Source organism: Papio anubis, chromosome 6, assembly GCF_008728515.1.
Source record: "Papio anubis isolate 15944 chromosome 6, Panubis1.0, whole genome shotgun sequence".
Lineage (NCBI taxonomy): Eukaryota > Metazoa > Chordata > Mammalia > Primates > Cercopithecidae > Papio > Papio anubis.
In genome coordinates, this window is record NC_044981.1 from 40,652,132 (window position 1) to 40,665,901 (window position 13,770).

General features: G+C 47.8%; 1 protein-coding gene across 20 annotated transcripts in view; it reads right to left on the reverse strand.

Annotated features, from left to right (window-relative positions):
- Positions 1 to 13,770, reverse strand: part of TRERF1 (transcriptional regulating factor 1) — a 226,742-nt gene that overhangs the window by 20,826 nt on the left and 192,146 nt on the right. For all 20 annotated transcript variants that reach the window (XM_021937266.2, XM_021937280.2, XM_021937279.2 and 17 more), the window contains 5 exons: positions 12,844 to 13,225; positions 11,626 to 11,692; positions 10,459 to 10,598; positions 10,224 to 10,327; positions 8,053 to 8,128 (listed from right to left, as the gene is read on the reverse strand). In XM_021937266.2, coding sequence (XP_021792958.2) covers positions 8,053 to 8,128; positions 10,224 to 10,327; positions 10,459 to 10,598; positions 11,626 to 11,692; positions 12,844 to 13,225 — 769 coding nt within the window. The remainder of the gene's footprint in view (positions 1 to 8,052; positions 8,129 to 10,223; positions 10,328 to 10,458; positions 10,599 to 11,625; positions 11,693 to 12,843; positions 13,226 to 13,770) is intronic.

A 13,770-nucleotide genomic window follows, 5' to 3' on the forward strand; every position in this document is an offset into this window, starting at 1 on the left:
TTGTGAAACTTAAAGAAGATAATGCACAAAAAGTGCCCAGCATCATCACTGGGAAACAAAGAGCATTCAACACATTTTAGGGACAGTTTTAATGTTATTATCATATTCACAAGTGCAAGCATTCACGTAGCAAGTACCCTTCAGGGTGTGGCTGGATTTACCCTCTACCCTCGAGATGCGCACAATCTGCTGGGGAGACAAACAAGTAGGTCATGACGTTCAAGGTGGTAACTGTAACTATTCAGGTAAAGGTGAGGTGTCATTGGGGCACAAAGGAGAAACACCACACTCAGGTTAGGGCCAGGGCAGCCAGGAGGGCTTCCAGGTAGATAAAACATCTGAGTTGAGTTTTAAAGGTCATAGAGAAGCAAGTCAGGCAATAAGGAGATGGAAGAGTATTCTGGTGAGAGGAAGCAGGATATGCAAAGTCAGAGGCAAGAGTGAAGTCATGCACTTCAGTCATTCATTCAACAGATATTTATTAGGTGTATATTACAAGCAAGACACTGTGCTAGGAAAAATAGCTTAACATTTCTAAGTGCTTACTATGTGGCAGGTTCTAAGTACTTCAGTTATTCATCATCAGGTTCTACTAACAATCCTGTAAGATTGTTATGATGATGAGCCCATTTGACAGATGAGGAAATGGAGGTTTCCAAAGAATGACTAGTAATCTAATCTGGTTCAAGTATACTGTTCCAGCAGAAGCAGATGAGGCTGGAGAGGTGAGTGGAGCCAGTTCTTGATGGACTTGCTGACCAAAGAGGGAGAGGCTTCACTACTGGGCTGGTGCATCTGCCTTACTGGCTAAACCTGATATTTATGTCTTTTTCCTCCATGAAAGAAAGCAGAATATGCAGATAATAATATAAAATGGTACTGGCTTGTTTGGGGCAAGAAATAAGGTCTACTTCTAAGGGGACTCCTATTTCTGGAGGCTCTAGGGAAGGTTCCACCACTGCGGCTGGTTCAGAGAAAACTCAGTCTTGTTCTTTTGGCCTGCTGAATTCTCCACATCTCTGGTTCTTTGGATGGTATTCGGCCAAGGCTCTGACCTCACTACACTTCTCTAGACTTCATTAGTGGTGTCCACTAGTACCCTAAACCGTATCTTTCATTACACTTCATCGGTGGGGTATACTAGTACCCCACCTCACTATACTTCATTACTGGGGTACGCTAGTACCCCAAACCATAATATCTTTCTTCCCTTTCCGGGCAAGTCCAAGGTTTCCATTTTGCTATGGTCAACTGATGGAGCTGCAGTACAGGAAACCCTAATCACTTCTTCCCTTGTAGGGTTTGGCCAAAATAAGTGAATCAGGTGAAAATGCTCTAGGTAGGCAGAGGCCTCCTTAGACCACAGGTGGGGAGCCTAGGGTCCTTAGGAAAATATATGGCTCAGTGACGTAAACTCACATTTCTGAAATAAACAACTTCCTTGTGCAGCTCTTTGATGGGTCCTCAAGCCAGGAGCTTTGGCTCCAGACTCAGAATATGCTTTATTCTGAGCTGGGTGGGGTCAGATGTCTACAAAAGCAGGGCGACCACCCAATTTATTTGGTTTGCAAACTTTTTTTTTTTTTTTTTTTTTTTTTTGAGATGGAGTCTTGCTCTGTCACCCAGGTTGGAGTGCAGTGAAAAGATCTCAGCTCACTGCAACCTCTGCCTCTTGGGTTCAAGTGATTCTCTTGCCTCAGCCTCCTGAGTAGCTGAGATTACAGGTGCGTGCCACCACACCTGGCTAATTTTTGTATTTTTAGCAAAGATGGGGATTCACCAAGTTGGCCAGGCTGGTCTTGAGCTCCTGACCTCAAGTGATCCGCCTGCCTCGGCCTCCCAAAGTGCTGGGATTACAGATGTGCACCACTGTGCCCAGCTGCAAACCTATCTCTTTATTCTAGAAGGAAAGCAGCTTTCTCATGAATCCTCAGCAGAAGGGAGTCATCTTCCATGGGTTCCAGAGGACTAGACAGCTCTGGCTGTGCAGACCACAGTAACAGGGAGCCTCAGGGCAGCTGTGAGTTTGGAGAATCCTTGCCGGAGTGCATGTGAGCACAGGGGGTTGGTGGGATTTGAGGCTTTATAGCACTTCCATCACCATTCTTCAAATTCTGTCCAACATTCAAAGCCTTGGGGTCCCCTTACCCAGAAACAGAGGCAGAAAGAGGGACACAGAAAAGAATAACCAACAATTCAGCTCAACAACCAAACAACAATCATGGTTCCTTTTAGGTATCCACCAAAAGAGCAAACGGGTAAGAGGAGTCAGAAAGATAATGATGGAAAAAAGACCACAATGGCAGTCTGTCATACCAGCTGACTCACGCGAGCTTACACAGAGGTTGCTCCGCTGCCCTGCTGCAGGTCCAGAATCTGTGTGGCCCTCAGTTGCATCTCCAATGGGGAATCAGGAGACATTTTGCTGATGAAACCCTCAACTAGATCAATGAAATTCTTTCCAACCTCAGCCAGATCATCAGTTTCCTAAGTTAGAGTGTAGCTCTAAGACATGACAAGACACTAACAGGGCCATCTAGCCTTCTCAGCTAGTCTCTGCAGTGGATATTCTTTTTTCTACCTGCCAGGCTCATTACCTGATTTCTGGCCCCAAAAGCAGTGTTCCGTTCCCTGGCCTGTCGATTTCTGAGCAGCATGTCCCTTCATGTTTCCAAATTGCTTGCAACTCCACAGGTGAAGTAACTTCCTGCCCATCTGTTAGGAGGGATCCCCAAACCTCATGGGGGAAGGAGACCTTCTCCCTGTTGACTCCTGGTGGTTTTTAAGACTGCTGCTCTGACACTGGATTTGGTGGCTTCCTGATTCTGGAATGTGCATTCTGTACAACTCGTACTGAGCTGGAGTGGGCTGCATGTTCTCCCTGCCCCTCTATGTGACTCTCCCATTCCAAGGGATACAGGGCTGGGTCAGGGAGTACTCTCTGAATAAGAGGTGGCTCTTCCGCATAGTCCTAGGGTCTGTGCTTTGGTGCAAATGACAGTGCTGTGTGTGTGCATGTGTTAGTGTCTGCTCAACAGGATGTTCACAAATTGAGGGACAGAGGCTTGGCCGGGCAACAAATCCATTCTCACACTAGAGCTGGCTTCCTGGTCACAGGATTGCCCACTGAGGCTGAGAGTCCATCCCTGGGCTCTTGGATTGAATTCCCAGGCTAAAGCCTCGGACAGATAAGTAACATATGAATGTGTTTTCCCCAAATAATATCACTGAACTGTGATAAAAAGGGTGATTTTAGTCACTTTAGGTTGTGAACCTGGTTCTGCTACTTACTCCTTCTGTGATCCCAGGCAAGCCTACTTAACTTCTCTGAGTCTCAGTTTCCTCACGTGACATGGGGAGGGTGGCAGTCACTCCGTGACTGACAGGTTTGGTCCTAAGTGTCTGATACATGTTTTGAACCTTCACTGGGCACCTGGAGAGCAGATTCCAAATCAGCCCAGGGCTATGAGACATATGCCGCCCCTGCTGATACGTGGACAGTGGCATCCAAGACCACCTGTTTCTTGTTCTGTGTATTTCTTATCCACAGTCTCACTCCTGGCTGCTTACTATATCCATAGTCTTCTCCTTCCTGCCTCCAAAATCCCTCTGTAATCTGAAGTTAAGGAAAGGCTCAGATGTCTCTCTTTCCTGGAGTCTGACAGGGACAAGTTCCTCATTCTTAGACAAGGTTCTAAGCCGGCCCTTCTTAGATCTTGCATCTTGGACAAAGTCCAGGATAAAATACAAAACCGAGGCAGGGGGTTGCCTCAAATCCTCCCCTATCCTTCAACTACCCTCCCACACCCTCCCTTCTCTCTAGGATCCCTGCTGCCCACTCAGCATGCACACAGGATTCGTGGGTTGAGAATCCCCCCGCACTCATTTGTTCTACCTGGGGATTCCTGGCTATTGGGCTATTACCAGCAGGGGCCCCTAACAAGACGATTAAGGCTAATTACAAAGAACCTAATTAACTGGATGAAACGGTGCTGGAACAGTATCCAGAGGAAAACTGTTCTGACCTTCGGTTGCTGGGAAACAGGCTCTGGACTGTGGTTAATTTGGGGGCAATCTACAGTGAACCCGGGCAATTAAAAAGAGACATGGAGGGGTGAGAGAAAGTTTGGACACAGAGATAAAGTTTAGACAGACTTTCTTTCTTAAAACTTCCATTAATAATTTTTTTTTTTTTTTTTTGAGACAGGGTCTCACTCTGTCACCCAGGCTGGAGTGCAGTGGTGTGATCTCTGTTCACTATAGCCTATGCCTCTCGGGTTCAGGTAACTCTCTTGCTCATCCACCCAAGTAGCTGGGATTACAGGCATGCACCACTATGCCCAGCTAATTTTTGTATTTTTAGTAGAGATGGGGGTTCACTATGTTTGCCAGGCTGGTCTTGAACTCCTGAACTTAAGTGATCTGCCTGCCCTGGCCTCCCAAAGTGCTCGGATTACAGGCATGAGCCACCATTCCTGGCCCCATTGATAATGTTTTGTAGTTACACAAGACAGACATGTTCATTGTAGAAAAAGGAGGACTGTTTTTACACCAGATTTTCATTTCCACACAGGGTTTTCAATAGCGGGTGAAGGTTGAGTAAGTTTTTGGGGGGTGCAAGGTGAAGAAGGCTGCTACCAAAGTTTTCTCTGTGGGTAAAAAGGGGGAAGCCTCCATCTGAATCCAGAATTTGAGCTTGTCCACTAGGCAATTTTTTTTTTTTTTTTTTAAATTTAAACTAGTGCCGTGTTAGGCAAGGTAAAAGAGTATTAACTCAGTCCTACCCTTGAGGGGACCACTGTCTAGCTACAGACACAGGCTAAGGATGCCTGGGAAATGAAATCACAGCTGTGCTTCTTGCAAATTACTCTTTTGAGCGTGTAATTCTGTCTCCTCATTTAACTAGAGCAGCTTCCAAGGCAGAAGAGACCAGTCCTCTCCAACAGAATGAGTAATTCCTCCAGGTCTCCTCTATCTCCACAACTCAGGTCAGGGTTTCAGGACTCAATAGGTGTTTGGGCTATGCTCAGGGCCAATAAGTAGACTCTGTTGAACACTTGACAAGAAGCCAGGGTCAGTTCTAACACCCCTCCACTCTTCACCCATCTGCAGGAATGACCAGTTCAATGAAAAAAGTCAAGCACGCTGCAATCCATCGAATCACAACCAGGCTTCCTCTCCACCCTGACTCCCCCATGCTTGGCCCTTCCCAACCCAAGTGCTAATTGGGAACCACTGCACACAACTGCTAACCACACATGGGTGGGAGGGTGCTGAGAGCAACAGAGGGCTGGACTGTGCATCATGGTGGGGGTTGAGCGCCAGGAGCCACCGCAACAGAACCTTCCTCTGAGGATCCTGTACAGGGTTCATGTGGCCTTGGCAAGCAGCTTTAGGCGAGTTGCCCACCACATCAGTCCTTCCCCTATAGCACATCTCTCCTGGGTGCCAGCACTAGTCACTTCTTCCTTTTCTTAACGAATGGCTTGGAATGGGTGGGAAAGGGAAGATAATGAGTAAAGTAAAGAAGTGATTTTCATAGGCCTGTGTCTTTGTCTTTCTCCCCAAACTTACAGCCTCCCTCCCTGACATGGACAGGCTCAGGCAGGCTTGGGAAACCTGAACTCCCTCTCCAGATAACTAGGAGCCTGGAGAGAAAATTTGGGGCTGGGACTCAGGATGGGTGACACTGGTCACAGCCACAGAGTCAGGAGCCAAAGGAGATCCAGAAGATAGGGTCCCAGCAAGGTGGCAATGAAGCCAACAGGCAGTCACTACTGGGGAGCAACCCAACAGGGCTCAGCAGAAAGGCCAAAGCAGAATGTGGCCATAGAGATGGGATTTGCGGACACCTAGGAAGCAAATGAGGGGGTTCAGCAGTGGGGGAAGGAGGTGGTGGCTGGGGCATGTGATGGGGAAGACTCTGCTGCCTCCCCTGTGGCTTAGAAGGAAACTGTTAAGGAGATTGTTTTGGGTCAGACTTTAGAGATCAGTGACCTCTGCCCTTTTTGCTCATACTTCTAGAAAATTCTCTGGGTCCCAGTCTATCATCACTTCCCAGAGAAGGCAAGTGACTGGCAAACATAGACGAGTACACTTCTCTTGGAGACGTCAACCCTTCACAGCTTAGCTCTACCTCTTTTGCCTCCAAGGACTGAAATGATTGCAGAAAACAGCAGAGTCCTTCCTGGTCTGCTGGCTGGGGAAGGGGGCAAGGGACAGGCAAGGAATTAGCTAGAATCCCCTAATCTCAGGAGATCAATTAATTGTTGCAGAGTTTAGGGCCTTTTTGTTTCAAAGTTTTTGGTAACATTTTAGTGTTTTTATTTTGTTTTGACTGGGGTGTGTGGTGTTCCTAGTACACAGCTTTCTGACCTTTTTAATGTCATGATACACGTAAAATACTTGTTTGGTACACTTGGAAAAACCAGAGGAGAACTGTATCCCAGATGAAGCTGCTCACAGCTGGCGCTAACCAGCCCAGAGGCTCCGGTGACCCCAGCCACTCTGAGGGCTGAGGGCAGCAGCATCTCACAGCACATGGTTGGGAAACTCCTTTTAGCCAATCCACTGGCCCACCATCATGCAAAGAAGCTTGAGACAGGCTCCAGGAGGCTGGACAGCCTCTCAGGGTTCAATGGGCAGCAGATGATGCTGGAAATTAAGAGAGAGGACTGAACTGTTTCCATGGCAGATTAGGGAGAACTCCTAAATCTTTCTACCCACACTTGGGACAGACACCAAGCAGGAAATGATGGAGACAACATTAAGAAGCTGGCTCCTTTAGGCCACTGGAGAAGCGATGAATTTCTTATTCCATACATCTACTCTGTACTGGCCTAGTTCCAGGGGTGACCTACAGGCAGACATCTTGGGCTTACTGTCCTCGGAAGAAGGGCTTTGAGGTCTACCTTGTGATGACAGGCAGGAAGGCTCATTCATGAAAGAGGAGGAGCACAGTAGGTGAGGCAAATATTGGTGGAGAAAGCAAGCTAGTATTTGTACAGAAGCCCTCACTGGGCTGCCCGGACCAAAGACTGGAAAAGGTATAGCTAGGTCCCCAAGCCCACATATTTGGCACCTGCCTAGGCAGGGTCTGCCCAGAGCACCAAAGAAACCCTCAAGTGATTAAAAATCAAGAGGCACTGAAAATTCAGCCCCCTCCAAAATAAAGAACCAGTGTAGGTTTGTGGAGACCCTCAGAAGGAACAGTTAGTACATGGAAATGAAAATGTTGACCTCAGTGTCACTGGTCACTTCTTAGGCTCTCCAACCTATTTCCTTCACTCTTCACAATTCTCAGTCCATTTCAATCTTGAAGGTGTCTTCTACTTCCCTCTTTTTGTGGTATTGTCATTAATTCACATACAAAACCCTGCATGTATGAAGTCTTTCCTGTCAGCGTGATCCATTATTTAATAATTGCCTCCTCCTCAGAGCCTCTAAGCTGTACAACATGGGACTCTGTCCATATCTGTCATAGTCACTGACGCATTTCAGTGTTTAGCAAGTCCCTTGTACACAGTAAGTGTTCAAAAAATAATTGTTGGATAAATGAGTAATAAATGCTATTAGGATGTGCCAGGCATTGGGCTACATACACCATCTCTAATCTCACAAAAACACTATAAGGGATGGAATACAAGTCTCATTTTACAGGTGAGAAAACCAAGGCTGCAGAAGACCACGGTACTTGGCCAAGGGGTACAGTAGAATCTGAACCCATGGCTACTGATTCCAAAACCAGGGGGCTGCTGATTGTACCTTCTGTGGCTCTCTCTGGTCTCATGCACTAGTCTCCTTGCCACATGTGCAGGCACTGGCCACTATCACCCAGGTCTTGGCACACCCACAAGGGGCAGGAGCTTATGCCAACAGACAAAATGCCAACAGTGCCAAAGCAACAGACATAGCTCTGCCTTAGGAGGCCTTGAGATCACAAGTGTGATTAGGACAGAACCGGTGTTATCCATTACCAGAAAGTGACACAACCAAACATGCAAGCAACCCACTGTCAGGAGGCAACAGGGCACAGGGCTCCTGGCAACCTACCGGCATAGTGGTAATTTGCTAAAGGATGACATTTTAACCTGACCGGCTTCCGCAGCAGCAGCATTTCCAGAGCAACCTGCAGACCCGGGGGAGAGAAAAGTCAAGAGTCAGTAATAGGTCTGTGTGTCTTACGGAGACCAGCCACTCAAAGGGGAAATGGAGTTAGCACTGTGGAGGCCAGGGGTGGGGGCACTGGAAGGAAACCCAGAGGGAGACTACCCTAACTAGGGTTTCATGTCTGTTCAGCAGCCAGTAAGACTCTCATTCTAACACCCTCCCCATCCAGGCCTGAAGCCAGTTGTTCATGTCACAGGAAAACAGAAAGACCTGACTCTTGCTTGGTAAAATCCCACCAGCCCCAGAGATGAGTGGGGCCTCCTCTGACTGGAGGTTGAGTCTTTGGGCAAGGGTTCCGAGGAAATGAGTGGGTGATCTGTAACTGTTTTATAGAAAAATCATGTTTCATTACAGCTGAACATAAACAGCTGCATCAGTAACAACTGTACTATGCACACACCATCCGTCCAGAGAGCCTAGCTAAATAAACTGTTTCAAATCAGCCTTCTTCAGCCTTAGTAGCTTTTTAAAAGATGCCACAGGCAGAGTTGAACAGCAGATAGGTTCCGGGCAGAGCAGGGTCTAGAATCTTGCTACTCCAAGTGTGGTCCATAGAACAGGAGTACCTCCCTCACCTGGGAGCTAGTCAGAAAGGCAGAGCTGGGCCCTACTCCCAAGCCTCTTAATCAGAATCTGTATTTTTAACAAGATTCCCCAGGTGCTGTATATGCACATTAAAAGTTTGAGAAGTGCTGTTCTGCCACACTGATCTGAAAGTCTTAAGGACAGTTCTCCAGCATTCTAGGAAATACTTGAAGGGTATCATAGTATTGGGACATTTACTTTCACATTTTCATAAAATCAAAATGCAGGAAGCTAGATCTACTACCATGTATTTATATAAAGGGGAAACAGAGGTTAGTGATTGAGTGATCTGGTCAGAAGTCCAGGTTGAGGCTGGGTGCAGTGGCCCATGCCTGTAATCCCAGCACTTTGGGAGGCCAAGGTGGGAGGATCACCTGAGGTCAGGAGTTCGAGACCAGCCTGGCCAACATGATGAAACCCCATCTCTACTGAAAATACAAAAACTAACCAGGCATGGTGGCATGCACCAGTAATCCCAGCTACTAGCAAGGCTGAGGAAGAATCGCTTGAACCCAGGAGGCAGAGGTTGTGGTGAGCTGAGATCGTGCCACTGCACTCCAGCCTGGGTGTTAGAGCGAGACTCCACCTTTAAAAAAAGGCCGGGCGCAGTGGCTCACACCTGTAATCCCAGCACTCTGGGAGGCCAAGGTGGGTAGATCACCTGAGGTCAGGAGTTCGAGACCAGCCTCAACATGGAGAAACCCCCGTCTCTACTAAAAATACAAAATTTGCCGGGCGTGGTGGTGCATGCCTGTAATCCCAGCTACTCGGGAGGCTGAGGCAGGAGAATTGCTTGAACCTGGGAGTTGGAGGTTGTGGTGAGCCGAGATCGTGCCATTGCACTCCAGCCTGGGCAACAAGAGTGAAACTCTGTCTCAAAAAAAAAAAAAAGGAAGTCCAGGTTGAGCAGGTCAACCGTTAGCTCTGATTTTGGGAAGACAGCACTAAGGCCTGGGTTTGGGAACATCTGCAGAACTGTGTTAAAAGTGGAAGAGTGGAACCAGTTGGTGAACAGCAAACACTTCATTTTGGTTAGATGAGAAAAGAGTTCTATAAACATCAAACTTTGGCTGATTTCCATAGTAGGGAAGAAGAATCAGCAGAGTATGATAGGCTATTTTAGACCAACTTCTGCTTCAGTAAAGCCTTCTACCTCCATCACTGGAGAGACTCAGTTTTCTGAAGTGAAATATAAGACGAGGAAAAGAAATTCTAATGTCCTAGGACAGATATACCCACAGTTCTAACTTTAGGAACAGATGTGGAAACAGAAGTCCAGTTGGAGATTTTTTTCTATAGGTTTTAACATCCTGACTTACTCACTGAGGGAAAGAATAGGGAGGCATGCTGATTGGTCATCACACGCTGATTGGCCATTACAAATTAGTTGTATGGTACATGAGACAATATTGAAACTTGAGAAAATACTCTTCAGGAATTTGTAAAGCCTCTTTTTCATGGTTCCTTACCATTACATCACCTTTGGCCTCAAACAGAGAGTGCAAAGCAAATTCAGAATTGGTCCCTCCACCTGGCAATGCACTGGAACAGCACAAATGCAGAAGATTCTCCACTGTTGGGAATAAGGAGAAGCCAGTGCATCAGAGAGAGCTAAGTGTAATGGAAAACACACCAATCCCAGAGCCAGTGATCCCAGTGAGAGAATCAAACCTCTCCCACCCAGCTCTCCCCATAGGCCAATACCTCTTTGCTGGAGGTCATGGTTTTCTAGTTCTGGCCAGGGCTTCCATACCAGTGTGGCCTTGTGTGTGTCCTGGGCCAGGGCAGAGATATCTTGGAGTTCAGGGATTTCTGCTTGGAATCTCAAGCCAATGTTGATGCGTCTTTAAATGACAAGAAGAAAAACAACAATGTGGTCTTCAAGTTGACGGCTCAGGCCAAGGGCAACTGTCAGGAACTTGAAAAAGAAGGAAACTAGTTCTTTCTACAAGAATGCAGGGGCATTTCCTCAGAGTGTGACCCTAAGATTCCACACACGGCTTTTTTGCTGGGATAAGGAACAGCTTTAAGATTAGGGAGAAATATTTTAGGAGCAAGAAGGCAGTTGGCCTGGGGCTTTTACGGCTCCCCGTAACTAGGAGAGGGAGGGTGATTAATTCCAAGAGAACAGTTTCCCAGAGCATGGCCAATGGTGCCATTTAACCACACAAAAAAGGGGACAAATACAAAGCATTCATTTCACTTTTTTGTCTCTTTCAGATCACTTTCACAGACATTATCCCATTCGAACCTCACGGAGATCTGCGACGTAAGCAAGCTGTAATAATTACTCCCATTTGACAAGTCCACTAAAGCCTAGAAAGGTTAACTGGATCAAGATCAAATTACAAAATGGTGTTGGAACTCAGGTGTTCTGATTCCTGACTCAATCTACTCATCACTCTACCACCTGGCCTCTTTTCTGTGCCTATTCATGAAGATAAGCACCTTTGCCTCTCCTAATACCACCCACTGCCTATGCAAAATTAAAGTACTTAACAAGCCCATTTGGAGGATGGGCCAAGAATGGACGGGGAGGGGGAAGTGAGGACATTCAGAAGGTGCCTCTTAAAGAATGAGAGAGATGCCTGTATCACTAGGGATGAGAAAGCACTGCCTGTGGAGCCAGACATAGGGATGCTAGGCTCTCTGAATACAGGGCTTCATGCTTTGACCATGTATCTAGTCTTTGGCAAAGGCCTTAAAATATTGGCACCATTGTGTAGGGAAACAACAGTACTCAAGAAATAACCACGATCCTACAATTTCTACAACTGCTCTCTCAGTGTAATCCTCTGACTACAAAAGTATTAACTACACTTCTCAAGAAGCTGAAGCTTCTGTTCGAAAGAGTAATTGACTTTTCCTTACGGTTCAACATCTACGGTCTGCTCTCCAGGCCCTGGGGTGACCGTCACGTTGCTGCCATCGATGCTGTCTAAAACACAAAAATCAGAGGTCAACGGGGAAGGAATGTTGAAAAAGACTAAAGGAAATGAGCAGTTACCTAACCAGCCATAACAGAGCTCCTCTCCTACCCAACTCCTGCCAGAGTTACTCCTGACAGTTTCCAGGGAGCTGGGTGGAGTATGGTGCTAAATAACTTACGATTACCCATTGCTCACACAGGGTGAGGAGAAGCCAGCTGTCCCACAATGGTCTGCTAAGCGGTACGATTTCTATGCAATTATTCTTTCTTCAGAAAGAGAGTCTATCCTCTCTATGCTTGATTTTCATAAAGCATGCTAAAATGTCAAGGCTTGATCTTGCATGTAATACCTAATCTTATCTGTACATCTACTGAGTACATTTTCTTTCTTTCTTTCTTCTTTTTTTTTTTTGAGATGTCTGGCTTCTTTGCCCAGGAGGGAGTGCCGTGGCGGGATATTGGCTCACTGCAGCCTCCGCTTCTCAGGTTCAAGAGATTCTCCTGCCTTAGCCTCCTGAGTAGCTGGAACTACAGGTGCCTGCCACCACATCCCGTTTTTTTTTTTTTTTTTTTGAGATGGAGTTTTGCTCTCGTCCCCCAGGCTAGAGCGCAGTAGCTTGATCTCGGCTCACTGCAACCTCTGCCTCCCAGGTTTAAGCGATTCTCCTGCCTCAGCTTCCCAAGTAGCTGGGATTACAGGCACGCGCCACCATTCCTGGCTAATTTTTGTATTTTTAGTAGAGACGGGGTTTCACCATGTTGGCTAGGCTGGTGTCCAACTCCCGCCTCAAGTGATCCACCCGCTTTGGCCTCCAAAAGCACTGGGATCACAGGCGTGAATCACCGCGCCCGGCCTCATTTTTTTCTCTCTTGCACGATCATTGCTGGCAGTCTTAGAAAGTGGGTGAACATTTCAACTGTTTCCTTATCCCAGAGACTGTAGTGATCAGTTTATGCATCTGTCTCCCAATTAGACTGCGATTCCCTTGAGGATAAGGGCTATATATTCCAAGTCTTTCTTAACACCCAGCAGTGTGTGCTACATACAGTCAATACTCCGCAAAAGTCTGTGGGATAAATGGGAAAGCTAAAGAAAACGAGGTCTCCCAGGACTCTACCCAGCACCCAGAGCCCAGGAGGACGCTAAAGGGGTGACTCACTGGAGCGACACAGCAGCACCCGTGGCGTGGGCGTCAGGGGCGTCAGGGGCAGCTGCGGGTGGGCGCCAGGGCCGTGGCCGGAGATGACATTGCTGAAGAGCCCTGAGCCCTGGCGCACCGGGCTCAGCATGGGTGGGGGCGTGTAAGGGGGCAGCTCGTGGGTGGGGTCCAGGAGCAGGTGATCCCCGAGGACGCGCGGGGAGCGCAGCTGGCTCTGGTACAGGGTGGCGCCCGAGTAGGAGGCGGCGGGGTTCGGGTTGTAGGAGGGCGGCGGCGGGATGAAGAGTGGTTCCGGCCGGTGCCGGAACTTTTTCTTCTCCTGCACGGTCTTGAGGGGCTCCTCGGCTTTGGGCACGCTGGGCTGATGCTTCCTGGGGATTTCCTAAAACGGGAACAACGATCTGATTCGAATACTTCAGCTTCCCCCGCAGGCCATTTCCCCAGATTCAGGGAAGAGGGCCTTCTACCGTCTAAGCAGAGAGCCCTTCTGCTTGACCACCCCCCGCCCCTACGCCCCCACACTGACCACATCCATTTCAGGGAAAGCGAGTTCTGGTTGCTAGACTCAGGAGAAAACTAAGGTTTTGGAAGAAATCCCCAATTTCTGAAAGAGCTGGGGGTGGTAGGAATAGTGGGTGGGCAAGAAATAATAAATTCAAATTCTTTATTGCTTATCACTACATTCCCATCTGTTTGAGTGGAATCCAGCTGAGTGGGCTCTTTAATTCCCCCACTGCTCCCCAGGGACGGACATCAGGAACAGATACCACATGTTCCGAGAAGGGGACTGAATAATCTCTTCAGGGAAGCTGGGACCGAGACCTGTGAGGCAGGAAGTGGGGGTTCAAGCCTAGCCAAGTTTCCCAAGGCCAGCGACCCACACCGGGCTCTCCTGGGTCACTTTCAGCACGGGGGAGCGCCCTCGAT